Raw genomic sequence first — 23,476 nt, forward strand, 5'->3', positions numbered from 1 at the left:
CAATTATAAACTGGGGCAACAAAGACCCTGAATTTAAAAAAAGGGCAGTGCTTCAGAGCATAGATTGGGGCATTATGTTTTCTGCTAAAAACACAGAGCAGAAATGGTTGTCATTCCAAATGATATTAAATGATTAATAGGGAAAAAAAAGAAAGCTTTTAAGAAATATAACTCAGAGGGGACAGAAGCTGCGTTTAATGAATATAAACACTATAACAAGTGTTGTAAAACAGCAATCCGGAAGGCAAAGATAGAAAATGAGGAGTGCATTGCGGCAGAGGCCAAAACTAACCCAAAAAAGTTTTTTAAGTATATTAATAGTAAAAAGATGCAGGTTGAGGGTGTGGCCCCATTGATTTATAGTAACAATATGGTTACAGCAGATACAGAAAAGCCAGATGTACTAAACCTGTTTTTTTCTTCTATGTATACAGAGTGCAAGTCCCACCCAATAGCTGAACTGTTGCCTCAGCCCCAACTTGTCAGTGGATGATACAGGATATGGTTCTTAAAGGTTTACACAAGATTAATGTGAACAAAGCACCAGGGTCAGATGGAATCACCCTTGGGTACTGAAAGAGCTAGGGTCAGTTTTACAGTGGCCTCAGTTTCTGATATTCTCAGACTCTTTTTCTTCTGGTATGGTACCTATGTATTGGAAGAAGGCTCATGTCATTCCTATATTTAAAAAGGGAGTAAGATCTCAGCCTGTCAATTATAGGCCTTTAAGTTTAACATCCGTGGTGGGCAAGTTATTTGAAGGCTTGTTAAGGGATCACATACAAAATTATGTACTGGAGAATGGCATTATGAGCAGTAATCAGCATGGCTTTTAGAAGGACAGGTCTTGTCAGACCATTTTAATTGCTTTTTATGATGAGGTTAGTAAGAAGCTGGACAGTGGGGGTGTAGTCATTGTGATCTATTTGGATTTTGCCAAAGCATTTGATACTGTTCCCCACAAACGACTGCTTTCTAAACTAAGGTCTATTGGTCTTAGTGAAGTCATTTGCACATCGATAGAAAACTGGCTACAGGATCGAGTACAGAGGGTGGTTGTTAATGGTACATTCTCTACTTGGAGTAAGGTTCTCAGTGGGGTCCCTCAGGGTTCTGTACTGGGTCCACTTTTGTTTAACTTGTTCATAAATGACTTAGGGATATTATAGAGAATATTATAAGTAATGTATCAGTGTTTGCAGATGACACAAAACTCTGCAATCCAGTCAGTTCTATCCAGGATGTGGCATCCTTGCAGCAGGATCTTGACCAACTGGCAATCTGGGCGGCTAAGTGGCAGATGAGATTTAATGTGGATAAATGTAAGGTCATGCACCTGGGATGTAAAAATGCGCAAGTCACTAATACCCTTAATGGGACTGCACTAGGCAAATCCATAATGGAGAAGGATCTTGGAGTCCTTGTAGATAATAAACTTGGCTGTAGCAAAGCAATGCCAGGCAGCAGCTGCAAGGGCAAACAAGGTTTTGAGCTGTATTAAAAGGGGTATAGATTCACAGAAGGAGGGTGTTATTCTTCCCTTTTACAGAGTGCTGATAAGGCCCCATCTAGAATATGCTGTTCAGTTTTGGTCTCCAGTGCTCAAACGGGACATTATTGAATTAGAGAGGGTCCAGAGAAGGGCAACTAAGCTGATAAAGGGTATGGAATGTCTCAGTTATGAAGAGAGACTGGCCAAGTTATCCTTAATGGGACTGCACTTGGCCCACCCCTTAAAATTGGAGGAACAAAACTTTAATTTGAAGCAGTGTAGATGGATTTTCACAGTGAGGGAAGTGAAGTTGTGGAATGCCCTTCCTAGTGATGTTGTAATGCCATATTCTATTAATGCCTTTAAGAGGGGCCTGAATGATTTCTTGAACAAGCATAGTATCCAAAGCTATTGTTAAACTAAAATACAACTAGTATTAATGTTGGTATATATAGTTATGTATGAGTGTATAGATAGGTCAGAATAGGTTTGCATGTGAGCTGGGATTCACTTGGAAGGGTTGAACTTGATGGGCTCTTGTCTTTTTTCAACTCTATATAATTCATTGTCCAATATGCTGCAAGCAATATTGGAGTCTATGCAGCTGAAACTCAATAAAATGCTAATTAGAATGTGGATTTAGTATACAGCAAACATATCAGGTGGTTGTTAGAAAACGCTGAATTCTGCTGAGAATATGCTACGTACGCTTCAAAATCCTCCTACCTGTGCCTGCACCCAATAGCACTGAATACGCTCGGATGCAGGCACATGTAGTCGATATCCGCTGAAAATGCAAAGTCTCGCGTTTTTTGGTGGAATTGGCCACATGTGCCTCCACCCAAGCATATTCAATGCTATCGGGTGCAGACACAGGTAGGAGGATTTTGAAGCATACTTAGCGTATTCTCGGCAAACGTTTTTCAGCTTGCCAAGAATATACTACCTACACTATGGGGCACATTTACTAACCCACGAACGGGTCGAAATGAGTCCGATTGCGTTTTTTTCGTAAAGATCGGTATTTTGCGATTTTTTCGGCGTCTTTACGAATTTTTCGTTACCAATACGATTTTTGCGTAAAAACGCGAGTTTTTCGTAGCCATTACGAAAGTTGCATAAAATCTTGCGCTTTTTTCGTAGCGTTAAAACTTACGCGAAACTTCGCACCTTTTAAGTTTTAACGCTACGAAAAAGGCGCAACTTTTCACGTAAGTTTTAACGCTACGGAAAAAGCGCAAGATTTTACGCAACTTTCGTAAAGGCTACGAAAAACTCGCGTTTTTACGCAAAAATCGTATTGGTAACGAAAAATTCGTAAAGACGCCGAAAAAATCGCAAAACATACGAAAAAGTCGCAAAATGTTCGTTTTCAAGTCGGAACTTTTCCAATTCGGGTCGGATTCGTGGGTTAGTAAATCAGCCCCTATGTGTGGCATTAGCCTTAAAGTCAATATAAATTCAATAATATTTCTTTGTTAAGTTTCAATCTATTCTAATTTTTAGTAAAATGGTAAACAGTAACAGGAGATGATACCGCAGTAACTATAACAATTCAGCAAGAATAGACCCCAGCTATACCCTTTTAACCCCAGTATGCGCACCTAAGTCCACAACACGTTGCCAGCTGGATATAGTGTGTACCAGTGGGGGGGCCTCCTTGTGAAGAACTGGCTGGGCTGCTAATGGCCCAGCAGCCTAAAAGTTAACCACTGAACTTGGAACTGGATTCTGTAGGTGGGTGTGAAGGAAACACAAGATGCAGATGTGTCCTGAGAAAGGGTCTATTCTTGCAGGTGGATGAGGTAACTAGCTATTATCCTGCCAACCATTGGAGATTGGGACATATCGTGTCCTAAAAGGGAAAGTGATCAAGACTCTTGTTTGTCCATTTTTGTCTGAGAGACTGTGTGGCTTTTATGGACTAGGGAGCTTCTGAGCTGCTGGATGTATTCACAGCATTCAGGCTGACAATCTGCCTTGTGTGCCTTTGCCCTAAAGCTGTTGTTTCCAAATGCCATTTTTATGAATATGGAGGACAGCTATGGGATCCTTTAAACTTAAACCAATATGAATCTGGTGTAAGATTTTTGTATAGATGTTAAAGAGATAGTTCACCTATCTGTTATCAAACAGTGATATTCTAACAAAATTTACATTTAATCCTTATTTTTTATTTGTTGTTGTTTTTTAATTCTTAGCTTTTTAGTTCAGAAGCTCAATGGTTTAGTATTTTGGCAGCTATCTGATTGCTAGGTTTCAATTTACCCTAGCAACCAGACTAATTTATCATTTAAATTGTAACCTTGTAGGTTGTGCTAATGATACTTGTTTACCATTTCCTTTTAATGTTTCGGCCTATTTTTGTTTTTTGTTGCACTCTTAGTTCCTTTTGTCTTTGGAAGACATTTTCCACTATTTTAGCTTTAAAGGGAGGGGTGGTTCACCTTCAGGTTTACTTTTAGTATGTTATAGAATGGCCTAACATGCTCCGTGGGCATCAGCCTAAGGGTAATGGCACACAGGGCAGAGGATCCTCATTTACTGCACGCAGAGAAAAGGCAATCTGCTCCTGTGTGTATCTGAACTGACAGGCACAGTGTCATGCTGTGTACACACAGAACAAATTTCATTGTAAAAAGTATGCATTTTCGAATATACCCAGTGCTTCTGCACACAGGCAAATGCTGCCTATAAGTTCAGTTACACACAAATGCAGAGGACAGTGGAACCGCTTTTCTGCACCTACATTCAAAACACAGACTGTAAAAATTGGATCCCAAGCCCTATGTGCCATAAGGCTTACTAATTGTAGTACTAAATGTACTATCTTTAGAAATCTTTGTGGGAATTCACAAAAGTGCAAAAATAGGAAATGGGTGTAATTGGTTCCGTGCTTATGAAACGAAAACTCGTGTGATTTTAAGGATTTGCATGTCTGAGCATCTTTTTACAACCTGTAAAAAATGCAGATAATGTGAGACACAAACTCACATTTTAGTATCTATTTTAAAATGGTAATAACCTACATGTTATTTACGTAAAAATGTTTTAAAAAGTCAGTTTTAATTGAAAGTGGTTTGTCACAAGTAAGAGCGGAAGTAGGGGACAGAATGGTTGGTCCACAGCTTGTCCAAAACAACAGATTCTGCAATTTGGATGCAGATGCAGGGAAGGACTCTGAACTAGCATGTATGGAACAGAATGATTCTCTGAGGACCCTGGGGGGGGCAATTTCTCTAACACAGGTGGGGGAATGAGTGCTAGGAAGGAAAGGCACATGCCTTAGTTATAGGGCATTCAATTATAAAGAAGGTAGATAGAATAATCAGTTGCAAGGACCATACATACCAAACTGTAAGAGCAGCAAGAAGGCAGCAAGAGCTTAGGGAGAATATTGCATGACTGAAAGATTGGTTTAGGGAGGAGGAATTTGGGTTTCTGGAGAACTGGCCTGATCTTTTCTTCGCTACAGTGATAGTGGAAAATGAGGGTGCTAAAGCCTTATGGGTGGAACTTTCTACAGATTGTAGAGTACACCAAATTAAGTGTTGGGGTGTTCTATAAGCAAGAGGCTAAGTTTTTGTTGGAATCTGGAATCTGTTGTACTGGAATCTGGAATCTGTGATTAAGCCGCATTACCGCAATTTGTTTTTAATTTACTTCAATGTTAATTTGGTAATTTCAATGTTAGTAGGGCAGGGAATTTAAATTGGGTCATTAACACAAAAAAAATATGTTGTTTTACCTTTGTAATATTTTCAAGATCACTTTTTATGGCTTCACATTAAAGGACATGTAAACCCCACACACAAAAATTGAATCAGTGAACAGACTCTTTGAAATCTTTCGATACTTGCCACACTGGTTGTCCAGAGGTTAATAGTAAGGCTGCAACATCTCCTTAATCACTTAGATTTCCTTCACCCCCTGTAACCCATTTGCTCCCCCCCTCCCCTTGGGAATTTGCTTTGACGTCTGGTTTGCTAGACATGCTCATTTGTTCTAAGCTCAGATTACTAAACACGCCTTCCAGTCTAGCAGCCAGTAAAGAGATGGCATTGCTGGTTCCCATAGAAACTCAGCTCTAGCTGTCTGCTTCAATTTTTTTCTCCTAACTTTCTCTCCTGAGCTCAGCTTAAACTAAGCAGAACTTTTATCAAAGACAGTTTTGCCTGTGTGAGCCGGTATTCTTGATGAAATATATGCTGAATAAGGGTCTTTGTGTGTGCATGCTGTTTGCAGATTTAAATGTATCTGATTATGTATCAGAAGAAAAATGGCCACCCAGTGAAAGCTGCTATTTGCTTTAGGCTAATGTGATGGTGCTAGCAAACGGAGGGGATCTATGCAGTACAAATAATGCCATTTGGGTGGGGGAGACGTTCCGAACTGATATACATTATAGGCAAATTTAGGCTTTACATGTCCTTTAAGCATAATTTATCTTAAACTACCATTTATTTAAATGGTATGCTACACCATGCTATTTTCATGCCATTGGTTTGAAATGTTGCTTCCACAATCTTTCTAGTCTCTCCATACCTGAAATTATATTTTCCATTATCACTATGAAAAACTGCACCTATATGTTAAAAGTAGTGATGAGTGAATTTTTTCGGCAGGCAAATGCGAATTGCTTTGCAAAACTTCAGTGAAAATTCGCCAATAAAATAGACGCGGGCGACAAAAAAAATTGTGCGAAAAATGCGTTTTCCGAATTTTTTGCCGTTTTGCAAATTTTCTTGCCATTTCGCGTATTTTATGGTGAAGCGAGCGAAACGGGAGAGACACTAGTTAAAACCTATTACAATATCTAGTTAATGTTTTAGGCAACAATAGACACCTTAAATTTCTTCAAGTACCTTTAAATATCTGTAAGTTGCCACTTTTTTAAAGTTTTTTGATATAGAAATATTCTTTCTTTTGGCATATTTTGATACCTGGTACTCAAAATGTTGTACCCTATATAATATATTGTTAAAAATCAAGATAGAGGAATCAAGCTTTTCTGTTTAAAATTAGAAAAATCATCTTAATGTGCAATCCATTAATAAGCTAAAAAGATAGCAAGGCCAAGGCTTTTTGTAAAAACTGCACTGGCCCAGGTAATTTTTAATAGAAGTGATGTGCTAAGAATTTGTGCTAAGAATTTGAGTTGAGCCTGAGCAGTAGTGCAAAATGTAAAACGTTTACTCTATTGCACATGTGCAAGTTAGAGAGGGAAAGAGATAGGTAAGGTGGCAATGTGGCAATTCTTTAGAAAGGTACCAGCCCAGTACAATTTTTCCCAAAATGTAGCAGAGGGCGGAGGAAAAGATAATTTAATTTACCGGGAGGTGACATTTCATCACCCCCAGTGAATTAGACATTGTCCTTTAATCTTTATCAATGAAATAATTGATCTGACAGCATCCAGGATTTGGTTCGGGAATTGGTGAAGATTCTGCCTTTTCAGCAGGATGCAGCCGAACCAAATATGAATCCTTAAAATCACGTGACTCTTGGTTATGTGAACACGAAAGTCAAAAAACTTGTAAGCGTGAAGTGCATGCTTCTATTTAAAGGAACAGTAACACCAAAAAATGAAAGTGTATAAAAGTAACTAAAATATAATGTGCTCCTGCCCTGCACTGGTAAAAGTTGTGTGTTTACTTCAGAAAGTCTACTATAATTTATATAAATAAGCTGCTGTGTAGCCATGGAGGCAGCCATTCAAAGGAGAAAAGGCACAGGTTATTTAGCAGATAACAGATAAACCCCCATTATATGAGGCTTATCTACTAGTTATCTGCTATGTAACCTGTGCCTTTTCTCCTTTTTTCTAGCTTGAATGGCTGCCCCCATGGCTACACAGCAGCGTATTATATAAATTATAGTAGTGTTACTGTAGCAAACACACCAGTTTTACCAGTGCAGGGCAACAGTACATTATATTTTCATTACTTTAAAGCTCTTTCATTTTTTTAGTGTTACTGTTCCTTTAACCCTGGTGAGCTTTAGCCTATAGGATAAACCCATGTAAATGGATTTTTTTAGGAGCCTTAAGAAATTTGTTCCCAGAATCCCTTTGGTTTATTTGCATATGTATGAAGCGGTCTCCTTAACCCTTTTGACTTGTTTGTGCATCCCCACTCCTGGCTCTACCTAAGCTGATCAGAAAACCCTGCACTACACTGATGAACCTCAAGAAGGGTGAAACCAGTCTGTAGTTGGGAATCTGATTAACCTGGCTTTTGCTTCAAAAACCCAGGGGGTGAGATTTAGCCTATAGGATAAACCCATGTAAATGGGATTTTTTAGGAGCCTTAAGAAATGTGTTCCAAGAATCCCTTTGGTTTATTTACATACATATGAGGTGATCTCCTCAACCCTTTTGACTTGTTTGTGAAACCTTCTGTAGCCTAATTCGCATTTGCGAAATTAGGATTCATATTTGGTTTCGTATTTAGCCAAATCTTTCACAAAGAATTCAGGGTTTGGATGAACCCAAAAATAATTGATTTGGTGCATCCCTAGTCAAAATAACTGATCCATTATTCACACTTCAAAAAAAACAAATGTTTATGCATGCATGTACAATTCAAACATTGTGTGACTATGTGTATGAGTATACAAATCAGAGCAAAAGTGCAAAATAAAAAAGCCAAAAAATTTTAAAATGTGTATTGTATATGTGTAAATATATGTAAATATGTGTGTAAAAATACTTGTATAATAGTCTAACCTTTTTTTTCCAAGCAGGAGGGCCATGGGCAGCAATGGAGGCATCCAGCCTTGCAGAATGTTGAACTAGACATGTGTGGGTGGGGGGCGTGGCTACCAGCTCAATGTGAGAGGACGCACAACAGCTTAGCTCCAGAGTCTGGGTCCCATTAGTGATACCTAAAAAGCTTTTTAAAGAACAAACACGCAGCCTACTTAGCAAGAGCAGCATCCTCTGCCTCAGAGAGCACTTATGGGGCAGAATAAAGCACAACGACGAGCAGCAGAAGCTGCAGCAAAGCTTGAAAGATATTCACGTGAAGGGAAACAAAATGGCGCTGAATCCCTGCCAGAGCAACAGGAGAGTATCCCAGCAGACTCCAACGCAGCACCTCCCGCTGAGCCGATACTAACTGATTTACTCTTCTAGATAAAATCCAGCAGAGAGGCATGCACGGGGCTGATAGCTAGACGAGGTGAAGTTGGAACTATCCATCATCCAGCACGACATGCAAAAGATAAGAGAAAGGGCCGCGTGGCAGTAGAGCAGCGTGTCAGCGACCTAGAGGAGGTAAGCAGACCCCTTCCGACACAAATAAGGGACCTCCAAGCAGCAGTTCAGACCTGGCAAAGCAAAGCAGATGACTTGGAAAATCATCTGAGGCGTAACAACATTCGCCTGCTGGGATTCCCAGAACGTGCGGAGGGTGAGTCCCCAGAATCATTTATCCAGAAATGGCTTAGTGAGATGTTTGGGAGTGACTCACTCACACCTACCTTTTCAGTGGAGCGTGCCCACAGGGTCCCTATGCGGCCACCTCCGCCGGGTGCCCCCGCCCGCCCGTTAATAGCCAGACTACTAAACGCAAGGGACAGGGACAAAATTCTCCTACTGGCAAGGAACAAAGGCCAACTACCATTTGAAAATATCAAAATTGCTATATACCCCGATAACTCCCTGGAGGTACAAAGGCAACGTGCTAAATTCACAGAAGTTAAAAAAGCATTAAGAGAAGCGAAGATAACGTATGCCATGCTATATCCCGCCAAACTGCGCATCATGGTCGAGGGAAAGGTCCACTTCTTCACCACCCCACAGGAGGCTACTTCATGGCTTCACGCTAGCAAACAACAAAATGCATAAAAAGTTTTGCTAAACTCCACGAAAGGATAATGCAGGCTGCGAGAACAGCGCGATAATGAAGTTAACAGTTAACAAGTTCCAAATCCGGGTATGCCGCTAGGATGCTTCGCTGATGGCGCCAAATTATTTGCACCGACAGATCTGGAGGCCACTAGTCCTACATGGGAAACTGCACTATCTGGACAACTACTAGGATACTTCGCCAACGGCGCAGAGATCTTCTGAATTAATATGCCTGAAAGCTACCCGGTTCCTAGGGGTACAAGCGTATATGCGGGGAATTTTCACACTCAAATAAACACGGTGAAACGTAACTCAGCAAGAGAGCAAGATGAGTTAGCAAATCAGGTGCGACTAGCTGAAATCAAGGCCTCACACAACCCCTCCCACCAAAATCTTACGGTCTTGAAAATTGCCCAACAACAAACTATGCTAATTACTTAACGCTAAAATCAAAGAGGAAACAACTTTTTGCACACTTCTTTGAGCAAGGGGAACATGCAGGTAAATTACTGGCATACCTCGCAAAACAACATTCATCCCCTCCAGTAATAACAGAGCTGGTAGACTCAGAGGGCATTCACCATACTAAACCTGAGGCTATAACCTCCCTATTAACAAGTTTCTACAATGAAATTTATCAATCTAAAATAAGCAACACTGAAAGAGTTTAAGAATTCTTAAATAACCTAGCTCTTCCTAGACTTCCAGAGGACTATAAAAAAGACATTACTCTCACTGAATTGTATGAAGCCATAGACTCATCCCCAACTCGTAAAGCAACAGGTCCGGACGGCCTCCCTATTGAATTCTATAAACGCTTTAAAGAGATACTCGGCCCCCACCTTTTAAAAACACTACCGTGTGCTAAAGAAGAAGGTGTTCTCCCCCCCTGCATGTATGAGGCTACTATAGTATTGTTAAATAAACCTGGGAAAAACCCAACCCAAATGGATGCATATTGTTCTCTCTCTCTCTTATCAGCGGATATAAAAATATTGGCAAAGGTCCTCTCTGCTAGAGTGAATAATGTACTTAGCACCATCATCTCAGAGGACCAAACGGGATTTATGCCAGGCAAGTCCACGGCCCTTAATATTAGAAGACTTTATTTAAACCTTGCCACAAAACATGATAATCTGGGTCAAATATCAATAGCAGCACTGGATATAGCCAAAGCTTTTGATATGGTGGAATGGCCATATATGTGGCAGGTGCTTGTACAATTTAATTTCGGCATAAATTATATTAAATGGGTCCAACTCATGTATAACTCACACAAAGCATCCTTGATAGTAAATCTAACAAATTTCCACTGGAACAAGGCACGCGCCAAGGTTGCCCAATGTCCCCACTCCTATTTGCATTGGCTATAGAGCCCTTTGCCCAAGCAATCCGGCAGCATACCTGTATACAGGATTGGCATATTGGAGGCAGGGAAGAGCGCTTACAATTATATGCAGATGACACCTTAGTCTATCTAGGAGATTGGACCAAATCTCCACAAAACCTCTTTTCCCTAATGGAAAAGTTCGCACAAATCTCTGGCCTGGTCACCAGCCCCACAAAATCAATAACCTTCCTAGTAGACCCAATCCCAGATCACCAGGCCCCTCCGGAGTTTCCATTTCCACTTGAAAACCAGTTCACATATTTGGGAATTAAAGTGAAACTACCTTTAACAGATTTCAATGAACTCAATGTAAACCCCCTGATGGGAAAAACACTCGCCAAAGTAAAAGCATGGGAATCACTTACACTAGGTCCAATGGGCAGAATCCATTTAATAAAAATGATTCTCTTACCTAAATTGACTTATGTACTACTACAAGCGCCCCTTCAAATAGCAAAAAGCTTTTTTTTTATTAAACTAGAGGTTATATTCCGCCAGATAATATGGGCTAAATCCTGTCCTAGATTGAGTCTGATTACCCTCACCAAAGATAAAGATAAGGGAGGAGTAGCGTTCCCCAATATTTACTTATACTACTAAGCGGCTCAAATGAGTCACTTTGCTGCTTGGGTGGAAGAGGTGCATCATCAGACTCTTTTCCACATGCAAGCTTTGCTGGTGGGGAATAAATGCACACCCTTCCACAAACCCCCTTATGGTGTAACTACTGGTTTCCGCATGTAGCTAAACTAGACGAAATGCCAATATGGATGAATTATGGAATCCTCAGGATAGGGGACGTATGGCAAAATGGGACAATGGTTACTTTTAATCATCTTAAAGAAACCTTTCAGCTCCAAGAAGGAATGTAACATGTGTAAGGCAAAAGGAGAGTGTTTATAAAATGATATTTAACTGGTACCATACTCCAGTAAAGCTCAGTAAAATATTCCCAGACACCTCAACAATGTGCTGGAGGGCATGTGGACAGGAGGGCACTCTCCTCCACATTATGTGGCAATGCCCAAAATTGGCTGAATTTTGGAAGAACATTAAGAGCATAGCTACTAAGATTTTCTTTTGGGACATTCCCATTGATGCCGCCAATGCTTTATTAGCCCTACCCCACCCACATATCCCATATTCGGAGCAAAAGCTCCTGAACTATATATACACGGCAGCTAGACTGTCGATCACAGTCCCTAGAACCCCCTAGCACAGGAGAGGTCATATCCCACCTACAAAATATGAAAATGCTAGAAGAAATGACAGCAAGACTTAGGGGAACAACCCCGCAACATGATAAAGTATGGTCAAAATGGGACTACTTTATTTCCCAAAATTATACACTCCATAGGAACAGGCCTATGTAACAAGGGATATTATCCCACCTGCATTAACATATAAGTGAACATAGGGTAACAATAGGGAACAAAGGATATATTCCGACTCTCTCCTCTGGGAAACATTCTAGAACTGTTACTATTTCAACTGTATTTTACTTGTTTATCTCCCTGGATTTTCTCCCCCCCCCCCTTCATTTTATTTACATGTATAAAATCTGACCTGACTTTACATCATACGATACCTGTTACTGATCATACGATGTATAGCGCTATATCTTGAAGAAACAAACACTGTATGTAAAAAATAATGCTGTCAAAACCACATAAAATTTAAGTTACAAAAAAAAAACTAGAGGAGCTCCCAAAAAACATGAAAAAATATGGGGAAAATGGCTAGAAAAATCCACTTAAGAGAGTAACGGCTGTATTTTCTTAAAGCATTTTAAGATAATATGTTTGTAAACTGTATTATGTGCCTTGTCAAAAATGACAAGGGTAAGGAAAATGCATACAAAAGAGAAGGTTACAATGTATTTTCAAATGCTGTTGCAACTTTTGTTACTGCAAAACATGTCATATACTAAAACCTTACTATATTGTGTAACTCTGCCTCATAAATGTGATGTATATATGCTGAAACTGATGTAAAATCTTCTCAATAAACTTGCCTGAATTAAAAAAAAGACATGTGTGGGTGGCACAGGGGACTGTATTGAGATCCCAAACAGCAGACATGTTTTTGTCCCATATCTGCTGTTTGGTCGATTCTGTGATAGTAGCACCTCTAGACTGACATGAAAACCCTACTTGGCTGAGGGGGCTTACATCACCCCTGACTGTTTGCACCTGCAGCAAAAGCCGACACGCAGAGAGTATTCAAAGGATGCCAAAGAATGTAACTTATATGAGAGACCCTTTGCGCCTGCCAGCACACAAGAAATATGTATTTGCAAAGCAAAAGGATAAAATACTAACCACATACATATCTTGCCCTGTTATGCCTGTACATCATATCCACTGGTCAGTCGCATTTAGCTACAAGTAACGTGCAGTAGCCTGAGGGGGGGGCAGGGGGGTTATGTGTGCTTTTTTTTTATTTATCATATATGCAACTGAGGTTACCCCCCTAAAGCTGGCTACACTAACTCATCTGATTAAGAATTCTAGAATTTTTTAGGCATTTCTGAAGGAACTATACCTGGCAGTTTTAGGCTAGTGGCACACCAAGTGGATTCTTGGCCTGTGGATAAATGAAGTATTGGGCAATGGGCCTGCTGATAAATGCAGGCCGAGTATCCGCCCCTGCACTCCTAACTGCTTTCTGATGTGATCTACCAGGTGTGGCACTAACCTTAACCTTGCAAAACAAGTTGCACGTAAAACTTACACTTGCAAAAACTCTTCCCAGACTCAACCCTAACCTCCAGTTAGCATCCAAGTGCAATATATAGTGATAGTGGTCCGAAAAAATGCCAGAAAAAAAATCCAGAGCTGGTTACTAAACTAAGAACACTATTGTGAACACACTAGATTTTCTGGTGCACATATATATATAATTGCTTTTAGCATCCATGTTACATGAGCATGTTTGGTAAAGGCTATCACCAAATTGTCACTAAATAAATGCAAAATTGTTTCCACTTTCTTGTACAGTGGAAGAGATGTCAGTTTTTTCTAACAAAAGCAGCAAAAAGAATGGTATTTATAAATACATTATTTGTGAATTCCTTGATAATATAGTAGATAATGTACCACCTGTTGTAAAATGAGGCTAAAGGCCAAGTGCTTTTACACAGACCATGGAACTATGAAGTGACTCCGAAGTTCAGCTGACCCAACTGACAGATATAGCATCACTAAGCACCGATTATAATTTATGACATCAGTAAGCACCATTTATAAGGATAGAATTTATAAGCTATCCATGGATCTTGTTTATTATAATTAATATGTGAAAATGATTACTAATATTAATTTATTGACCATTTTTACATTTAATTATACATATTATAAACTTCTAATAAATACTATTTTATATAAACTGATAATTAACGTGGTCATTTGCAGGTCATTATACATTTGGCCTAAATGAGCACCAAAAAACTCACAAGAAATCATTCTGAAATTAACTGCTATGTTTGTGTAAATAATGCTATTTATTGCAAGACAAATTTGTCACATTGCACTTTAGTAAACATGCGTACAGTATTCATTTTAGCACATGAAAATAAGGGGTGTTGGCTAATGCGGTATAGACAGTTTTTCAGAACTTTCGTAAACACTTTAATCTCTACAATAATGTCTAAAGAAATAATAGTATTGTTACTGAAACAGATTAAAGTGAGTGAAGGATTGGCCAGACAAAGCATGACACAGTTAGCGAACTTGAAGATATTATAATATAGGGACAAACAACCCCTGTTTTGTTTAAGGAGGGGGGTGGGCATTTTTAGTAGCTGTATGCACAAAATGTCTTAATGTTCTAAATATATTGATATAGGTGATAGCAGAAGAAATCTTGTCTGTGTTATTTAATAAAGGAGCCTGGAGCTAGAGCTCCATCAGTACCATCAGAGATAAGCGATAAGTACTAGGCCCAATATTGTTGTGCTCTGCACTTTATAACATACTTTTAAACCTATGTGGGGTGCAGAGCACATCTATGACTTGGACCCAAATGTGAATAACAATGTTGTGTGCCCCTTAACGCTCTTTTACTTGTGTTCAAGCCATTTGTAAATAATACTTTATGTAACCACTCATAAACGTAAAGCAGTATTCATTAATCAGCAGTCACCTTTTTCAATGGAAACAGAAATTGCATAACAATTCATTTTTATTCAAATGATTATTAATAAAGATTCACAGTTCAGTACTCACAGTTTCATATATCCTTTTAGTCCATTAAACTTCACTTAAATGCAGATATTTCTCCTAAGTGGTAATTTAAACAGAATATTACATACCTGGATTTCTTTGATGTTTTCCACTGGTGCAATAGGCTGGGCTGGTCTGTACCTGTAGCCTGTCTTGCTTAAGTTCTGCTGTCTCCCCTGGTTCCTGCTCAGCTGATTTATTGTTATAATTCCATGGTCTTCTGAAGTTGTGTTTTCCATGCTTTCTACGTAAACAGAGCTGCAACTTACTTTTTAAAACATATCCACACCAAATTAAATAAATAAACCAAAAAAGTAATTGTATAAAAAATATTCAGTATACTGTATGTCACTAAGATCAAGTTGTGTTTGTGACCTAGTGACTGCCCTCGGTGGTATTCTGTGACATGTTTTGAATTAAAGACTGTTGTTTGTAGTTACCATGGAGAAATAGAATCCTCTCTCTCTCAGGCAGTGCTGACATCACACACACACACCCTCCCCCGTCCCCACCAGTGCCTTTGTTCCTTTCTTCTCTCTGCAACTGTTAGAAACTGTTTTGGTGTCAGGGGATGTTCCAATCACTAATCTAATCAGTAGTTGCATCAACAATGGGAGGAAAGAAAAGCAAGTATCTATAGTTAACCCTTTTACTGCTAGTCGATTTTCCACATAGACACATTGGCTGCCAAGCACTTTTTTAGAATATGAGCTCTTTCCTGAGCGCAACCATTAGTTATCTAAATATATATGTGTGATTTCTGTGACAATATATGTGATTGTAAATACATTAAAAAAGCATTTTTATAATGTTATAAAAAGTTTTCTAAACGTGTGGGATCTATTTTCTGGAATGCTTGGGACCTGGGATTTCTGGCCTATTCATCATCGTTGTATTTTACATGGTTATTATGTGCTAGGCTAGGCATAGTTTTTATCCAGGGTATCATGAGCTCAATCTAGCATAAATCCAGTTGATTTGTTTCCATATTATTATTATGTTTCCAGTTTGATTTGTTGTCATATGCGCAGGAGCATAAGTAATCAAAAATTTTGCTTTGTGCCTTGCCCAGCTGTTTTTGAACATAGTATTTGACCTACAAATATCTAAAGTGCTCTCTGGGGGGAACTGAATGTTTAGAACATATATTCATATATTCATATTCACAGCTATTCATGTCCAGAAAGTTTTTTAGAAGTCCACCAACTAAATGAACGTGAATCTAGGCTAGGGGGAATGTCTGGATTACTAATGACTGGAGAGAGGGGTCAGATTTCTGTGCTTTCCTTAATAAAGCTCTTGGAGACAGCTGGCCCAACAGCTGAGCTTCAAGGCAAACCCATCTGATAGCAAGTGGTAAACTAGAAAGGGAAGATTGAGAACAAACTTCATGTTGGTTTGAAAAATGTGGTGGCTCCGGCCACTTTTTCTAACTTTGACCTACAAATACCCAGTGACTAACTTTGGAAAGTTAACAACTATGGAATTAATACTTAAATATTGGCAGCAGTTTAAATATAAACAAATGAAATTTAAAGGGTGGAAATGCTGTTGGTGGCTCTGCCCACTTTTTCTAACCATGAATAAGTGGTCAGCCAGTGACTGACTGTGCAAAGTTTGGAAACCCTGACATAAATAGTGTGAGAAAAGCACCATTTTAAATTTAAACCAAAAAAATTCAATAGGTGAAGTCTGATCTGTTGGTGGAGTCTGGCTGTTGGTGGCTCCAGCCACTTTTTAAAACCTAGAAATGCAGTCCCCTAGTGACCCTGGTGTTAATACTGTGAGAATGGCAGCAGGTTGAATTTCCCCATTGAAAATCAATAGTTAAAATCTGAGTCTATAGGTGAAATCTGTTTGGCTGTTGTTGGCCCTGCCCACTTTTCTAAACTTAGAATGTATTCACCCAGTGACAAACTGTGCAAAGTTTGGGGATCCTGACATTAAACATGTGAGAATGACAGTTAAAATTTCACCATTGAATACAATGAAAGAAATGTGATTGGCTTTTGGCAGCCCCACCCACTTTTTCTAACCTTGAGTACTTAGGCACCCAGTGACTGACTGCAAAGTTTGGGAACCCTGGCATGAAACCAATAAAATTTAATAGGTGAAATCTGATTGGCTGTTGGTGACCTAGCCCACTTTTCAAAACTAAAACTGCAGTCCCCTAGTGACCAACTGTGAAAAGTTTGAGGGACCCTGGTATTAATACTGTGAGAATGGCAGCAGGTTGAATTTCCCCATTGACAGTCAATATGTAAAATCAAATGAGCTATTGGTGGCTCCGCACACTTTAAAAAAAAAACTTTAATATGCAGTCACCCAATGATTGACTGTGCCAAGTTTGGGCACCTTGGCATCAAACCAATAAAATTCAATAGGTGAAATCTGATTGGCTGTTGGTGACCTAGCCCACTTTTCAAAACTAAAACTGCAGTCCCCTAGTGACCAACTGTGAAAAGTTTGGGGACCCTGGTGTTAATACTGTGAGAATGGCAGCAGGTTGAATTTCCCCAACTGAAAGTCAACAGGTAAAATCTGATTGGCTGTTGTTGGCTCCACCCATTTCTTCTAACCTTGAACCACAGTTACCTGGTGCATAACTATGCAAAGTTTGGGGACCCCGACATTCCTACTGTGAGAATGGCAGAAGCTTGAATTTGAATTGGCTGTTCACAGCTCCGCCTACTTTTGGGCAACCAACATTCATTATATTTTCATTCAGGCTGACCCCATGACTCTGTGATTCAAGTTTGGGGAGTGTAGCCTCAAAGCTGTAAGATTGGCAGCAGTTTCAATTTCCCCATTAAAGTCAATGGGTGAAATTTGATTGGCTGTTGTTGGCCCCTTCCACTTTCATTCGAGGTGACCCCATGATTATGTTATTCAAGTTTGGAGGGTGCTGCTTCAAAGCTGTAAGAGTGGCAACAGTTTTAAAATCTTCCCTGTCAAAGTCAATGGGAAAATTAGGGTGTTTGGAGCAGCGCCACAAAAAAAGGGGGGACGGGATCACTTAGAAAAGCACAAGCAGCCTGCTCTGCTATAGGGCGAAGAAGTGTGGAGAGTTTGGGTGTTGTACCACTAAAACTGTAGCAGGAGTAGTAAGTAGAAAATGGGGGGTGCTAAGAAGAAGAAGAAGTGGAAGAAGAAGAAGAAAAAGCAGAAGAATACGCAGTAGATGAAGAACAGTACGTTGAGATTTTCAACCCAGCATTATAATGTAGTTTAAAGGGCACCTATAAGCCTCAAATTGTTTCCCCCACCAGAGGTTCAGGCCCCCCCAGTACTAGGCTGCCCACACCAGGAGGGAGCTTCCAGGGTGGGCAGCTGTGTTGTGGCACTCGCATGTGCATAACTCACTCATTATGCCCATGCATGTGAAATAGGAGGGTGAATCGTGTCCATAACTCCTACATCAGGCATATGTGCATAATGGGGCCGAGTCATTTCACATGCATTACTACTCATATCGCATGCACAAAAATCCTGATTATCGTAAAGCGTTATTTCAATCGCATTGAGGTAATTATCGAATAGAAATAATACTAACGCATAATTCAAAGACATATTTGAAGCATTTAAAGCATAAAATGTGGCGATAATTATTGTGAAACTTACCACCTCCCAGGAGTAGGCGTTACTTAACAAAATTGCAGCTGGTGATTTTCTGTGGTGACAAAATGGAGTTTGCAGTCGGATTTTTTCAAGTATGTGATCGTCCTAGAGTGATGCATCCTCCAGTTTTCAGGGAACCTGTCATTTTCAGAATGGCAGTTTTCAGAAAGTAACAGTTACGCCCATAATAGCGTGCACAAATATTGCATGCTACAAAATACCGCATAAATATATTGCATGCTTTAACCCTTTCACTGCAAGCCGTTTTGGTCAAAGTGGAACTTGTATTGCCAGACAATTTTTGAACATTTTGCACTGTTTCACTTTAGGGGCCTTTCCTCGGGGGGACTTTTAGTGTACCCAGGAAAAATATATATCGTTTTTTTCAGGACAACCTAAGCTTTCAAAATATGGTAGAATTTTGGTGTAATTCTAATTCTGTAACAAGATATAGGCTTCTAAATGTCTAAAAAATTTGAAAAAAATCATATTTTCCATAATATAAACACACATACCAGAAACAAAAATTATTTTATGCACAAAAATACAACTGATTTGGAAAATCCCATGTCTCCTGAACGTGCCAATACCAAATATATATAGTTTTATGGAGATTTCTCACTTGTATAGGTCAAAAACTCCCAGCAGTACACTACCAAATTTCCAAAGCGCTGCTTCAGAAAGCTGCATACTTTAGATTTCAAGGCCAAAAATTCCACTAACAGAAGGTTTATCCCAGAAAATTACACATATCTGGAAAGAACAGATTTTGGGGAATCCATAGTAGGCACAATTGTCTGTCTACTCCAAACTATAAAGTCACAATGCTTTCCTAAAGTTATTGGTTTATATCAAAATTTGTGAAATTTTTAAAAAATCGTTTCAAAGCTTCCAGTCTATAGTATCTTATCTCCTACAGGTCATAAAGTAACCAGACAAAACACCCTAAATATAAATCCCAGGGGTCCTCTGAACAGTTTAATACCCAATATGTATAGGTTTATCCAAGTATGCCTGCATGTAGGGGCAGGGCCGCCATCAGGGGGGCACAGGGGGTACAATTGTCCCGGGCCCAGACGATTTTAACTTTAAAAGGGGGCCCGGCCATGCTAAAGTTTTCTTAGTAGCTCGGGCCCCCTTTAATCAGTTCCGGGCCCTGTCATTGGTGGTCAGCAGGGATCCTATTGGTCACGCCCCGTGCGTACATGCACGTCAGTACGCACGGGGCGCAACCTTATAAAAGGGCCTGTCTTAGTTCGGCACTCAGAAGTGCAGAGGTGTCATCCAGGAAGGACCTCGCCGGGGGAGTCCGAATCTACCGCCGCAGAAGACACTGCCGCTGAAGAAAGAAGACAACGCCACCGCTGAAGAAGAAGACGCCGGAGGAGCCGTGCTGTGCTGGCTACCAATGTACTGGGGGGGGGGGGCACTGCTGGCTACTAGAGGGGGCACTGCTGGCTACTAGAGGGGGCACTTCTGGCTACTAGAGGGGGCACTGCTGGCTACTAGAGGGGGCACTGCTGGCTACTAGAGGGGGCACTGCTGGCTACTAGAGGGGGCACTGCTGGCTACTAATGGGGGCCCTGCTGGCTACCAATGCATTAGGGGGGCACTGCTGGCTACCAATGCATTAGGGGGGCCCTGCTGGCTACCAATGCATTAGTGGGGCCTAGCTGGCTACCAATGAACTAGGGGGGGCACTGCTGGCTACCAATGTACTAGGGGGGCCCTGCTGGCTACCAATGCATTAGTGGGTCCTAGCTGGCTACCAATGAACTAGGGGGGGCACTGCTGGCTACCAATGTACTAGGGGGGGCCCTGCTGGCTACCAATGCATTAGGGGGGCCCTGCTGGCTACCAAGGAACTAGGGGGGGCACTGCTGGCTACCAATGTACTAGGGGGGGCCTGCTGGCTACCAATGCATTAGGGGGACCTAGCTGGCTACCAATGAACTAGGGGGGGCACTGCTGGCTACCAATGTACTAGGGGGGGCCCTGCTGGCTACCAATGCATTAGGGGGGCCTAGCTGGCTACCAATGAACTAGGGGGGCACTGCTGGCTACCAATGCATTAGGGGGGCACTGCTGGCTACCAATGCATTAGGGGGGGGCCTGGTACCTACCAATGTCTCAAGTCTGTGAGTCCTTTGTACTGCTGTGAGGGGGCCCAGAAAATTTTGTTGTGAGCCCCGTGATTTCTGATGGTGGCCCTGTGTAGGGGCCCCAAAGTGAACATAACCCCATATGATCTATCATTTCTGTCATTTCAGCTCCAGCAAAATACACACATTTACATCATTATATGTGGGATAAAGCTAGTGAAAAGTACGCTCACCCCAGAAAGTCATATATTTTTGGAAAGTACACATTCCCCTGAATCTAAAATGGGTACCCATGTCTTTCTACTCCAAAGTACCAAGCCACAAAGCTTTTCTAAATGTAGCAATTTTGATGACATTTCCAAAAATCCCCTAAAAGCTTCCACTTTGCAGCATCTTATCTCCCATGTAGCATTAGGTACCAAGATAAAACACCCTAAATTTGAACACCAGGGGTCCACTGAACAGTTTGATACCCAATATGTATAGGTTTACTTAAATATGTGGCATGTAGGGGCCCCAATGGGAAATCAACACATTTACATCCTTTATGTGGGATAATGCTACAAAAAAAGTACACACACCCCAGAAAGCCATATATTTTTGGAAAGTACACATTCCCCTGAATCTATAATGGGTACACATTTCTTTTTACTCCAAAGTACCAAGCCGTAAAACTTTCCTGTTTGCCGATTTTTATGACAATTCAGAAAATCGCCTAAAATTTTTGCAATTTGCCGCATGTATCTCACACAATTTCTTGCATACAGAGGCAAATCACCCCAAATAGAAACACCTATGGTCTACTGAACAGTTTGATGCCCAATATGCATAGATATACCAAAGTCTGTGGCATGTACTGACTCCAAAATGAAAATAGTGCATAAGGATTTCTTGCCGGCCAACTCAGCTTCTGCATACAGAGCCCCCTGACAGCATATTATGTGCCGTAACACCCCCTAACTATACAGAAAAACCCAGAAAACCATATAGTTTTGGAAAGTACACATTCTGACAAATCCAACATCGGTAAAGAATCCTTTCTACACCAAAGTACCAATCTGCAAAGCTTTCCTAAAATTAGTGGTTTTTATGACATTTCAGAAAATCGCCTAAAAATTTTGCAATTTGCTGCATTTACACACAAATTCTTTCGTACAAAGGCAAATCACCCCAAATAGGAACACCAGAGGTCTACTAAACAGTTTGATGCCCAATATGCATAGATATACCAAAGTCTGTGGTATGTACTGACCCCAAAATAAAAATAGTGGATATGGATTTCTCACCTGCCAACTCAGCTTTTGCACAGAGCCCCTTCACAGCGTATTATGTGCCGTAACACCCCCTAACTATACAGAGACCCCCAGAAAACCATATATTTTTGGAAAGTACACATTCTGATGAATTCAAAATAGGTAAAGTTATTTTTCTACACCAAAGTTACACATGGCAAAGCTATGCTAAAAACAGATCAAGAATACTAATACAGGGATAAAAATGCAATAAAACCACAAAAATTGTGCAAATTAGTCAAACGACAACATAAGTCACAAGACAGTGTAATTAGTGGTCAGAATATCTGATCCAATAGTCAAGCTGTCAAAATATACAGTTTTTAGGGAAAAGAAATTAAAAACAAAGTGGTAAAAAAAAATTTTTTTTTTTAAAAAGTGTTTGTGTATACATGTGTGTACATGTGTAAAAGTTGTGTGACAGTGTGTAAGTATGTATATTAGTGCATATACAGTAAGTGTGCAAAATGAAAAAAAAACTGCTACATTTTCTGCTGTAAGTGTGTGTAAATGTATGTAAGTGTGTGTAAGTGAGTGTGAGTGTGTGTAAGTGCAAAAAAAACCCCACCTTACCTGTCCTGAAGCAGGGATCGCAGCCTGCTTCAGTCTTCATCCAGGGCCGGCGCTTGGGGGGGGTGGAACAAGAAGGGGGAAGTGAAGACCAAGCAGCAGACGCAATGCGGGTTGCAGGGCCGACATGACAGCCCCCCTGGCTCATTGCCCAGGGGGCTGTCATCGCTAAAGACTCTCTGCAGAAGCGGGATATGCCGCTTCTGCAGAGAGTACCTTTATCTGCCAAACAACGTACGGCGCATGTTGTTGGCAGTGAAAGGGTTAATCATAATGAGGTTGTTTTAACTGTAAATATCTTTTGTGCTAGGGGACAGTTGTATTCAAGGCTCTCTTTTCCCCACTTGAACTCAAAATTTATCTCAGGGAATTTTTGGGAGTGCATGCTGACACAGAGTGCTTTAGAGTTGTTTGCAGTTGGCCTTCATTTTTTATTTGTCGTGTTTTTTTAATTATTTAGCTTTTTAATCTGCAGCTCTCTGGTTTGGAATATCAGTAGATGTCTGGTTGCCAAAAGGGTTCAGTTTACATAGTAACATAGTAACATAGTAAGTTGGGTTGAAAAAAGTCATACGTCCATCACGTTCAACCATAATGCCTATATATAACCTGCCTAATTACTAGTTGATCCAGAGGAAGGCAAAAAACCCCATCTGGACCCTACCCTTTTTACATTTAAATGTGGCTTACGGGTAAAAAAAAAAAGGGTTGGGGACCCCTGCACTAAGCACACATTGGTGCCTAATATCAGGCAAAGAAATACAAGAAGACTGGTTGCACTCTCTTGGCCAACATGAAGTGCTTTCCGGCCTCATGATTATGATGGACACTTTTTTTGGGAAGAATGTGGGGACCAACAGCTGCAAAGTTTACCTCTGCTTTCTCTGCCATTCATGTTGACAATAAAATAAGCTGTTCATCTCTTTCAGTTTGTCAA

General features: G+C 40.4%; 1 protein-coding gene across 3 annotated transcripts in view; it reads right to left on the bottom strand.

The window, feature by feature from the left end:
- Positions 1 to 15,667, bottom strand: part of dnah5 (dynein axonemal heavy chain 5) — a 251,633-nt gene extending 235,966 nt beyond the window's left edge. For 2 of the 3 annotated variants that reach the window (XM_012965451.3, XM_031903687.1), the window contains exons 1-2: positions 15,398 to 15,666; positions 15,047 to 15,201 (exon numbers count right to left, since the gene is read on the bottom strand). In XM_012965451.3, coding sequence (XP_012820905.2) covers positions 15,047 to 15,201; positions 15,398 to 15,440 — 198 coding nt within the window. In that variant the 5' untranslated portion in view covers positions 15,441 to 15,666. Of the gene's footprint in view, positions 1 to 15,046; positions 15,202 to 15,397 lie in introns of all 3 variants that reach the window. The other variant, XM_031903686.1, reaches the window with a different exon arrangement.
- Between the last annotated feature and the right edge of the window lie 7,809 nt (positions 15,668 to 23,476).

This window comes from Xenopus tropicalis, chromosome 6 (assembly GCF_000004195.4).
Source record: "Xenopus tropicalis strain Nigerian chromosome 6, UCB_Xtro_10.0, whole genome shotgun sequence".
Classification (NCBI taxonomy): domain Eukaryota; kingdom Metazoa; phylum Chordata; class Amphibia; order Anura; family Pipidae; genus Xenopus; species Xenopus tropicalis.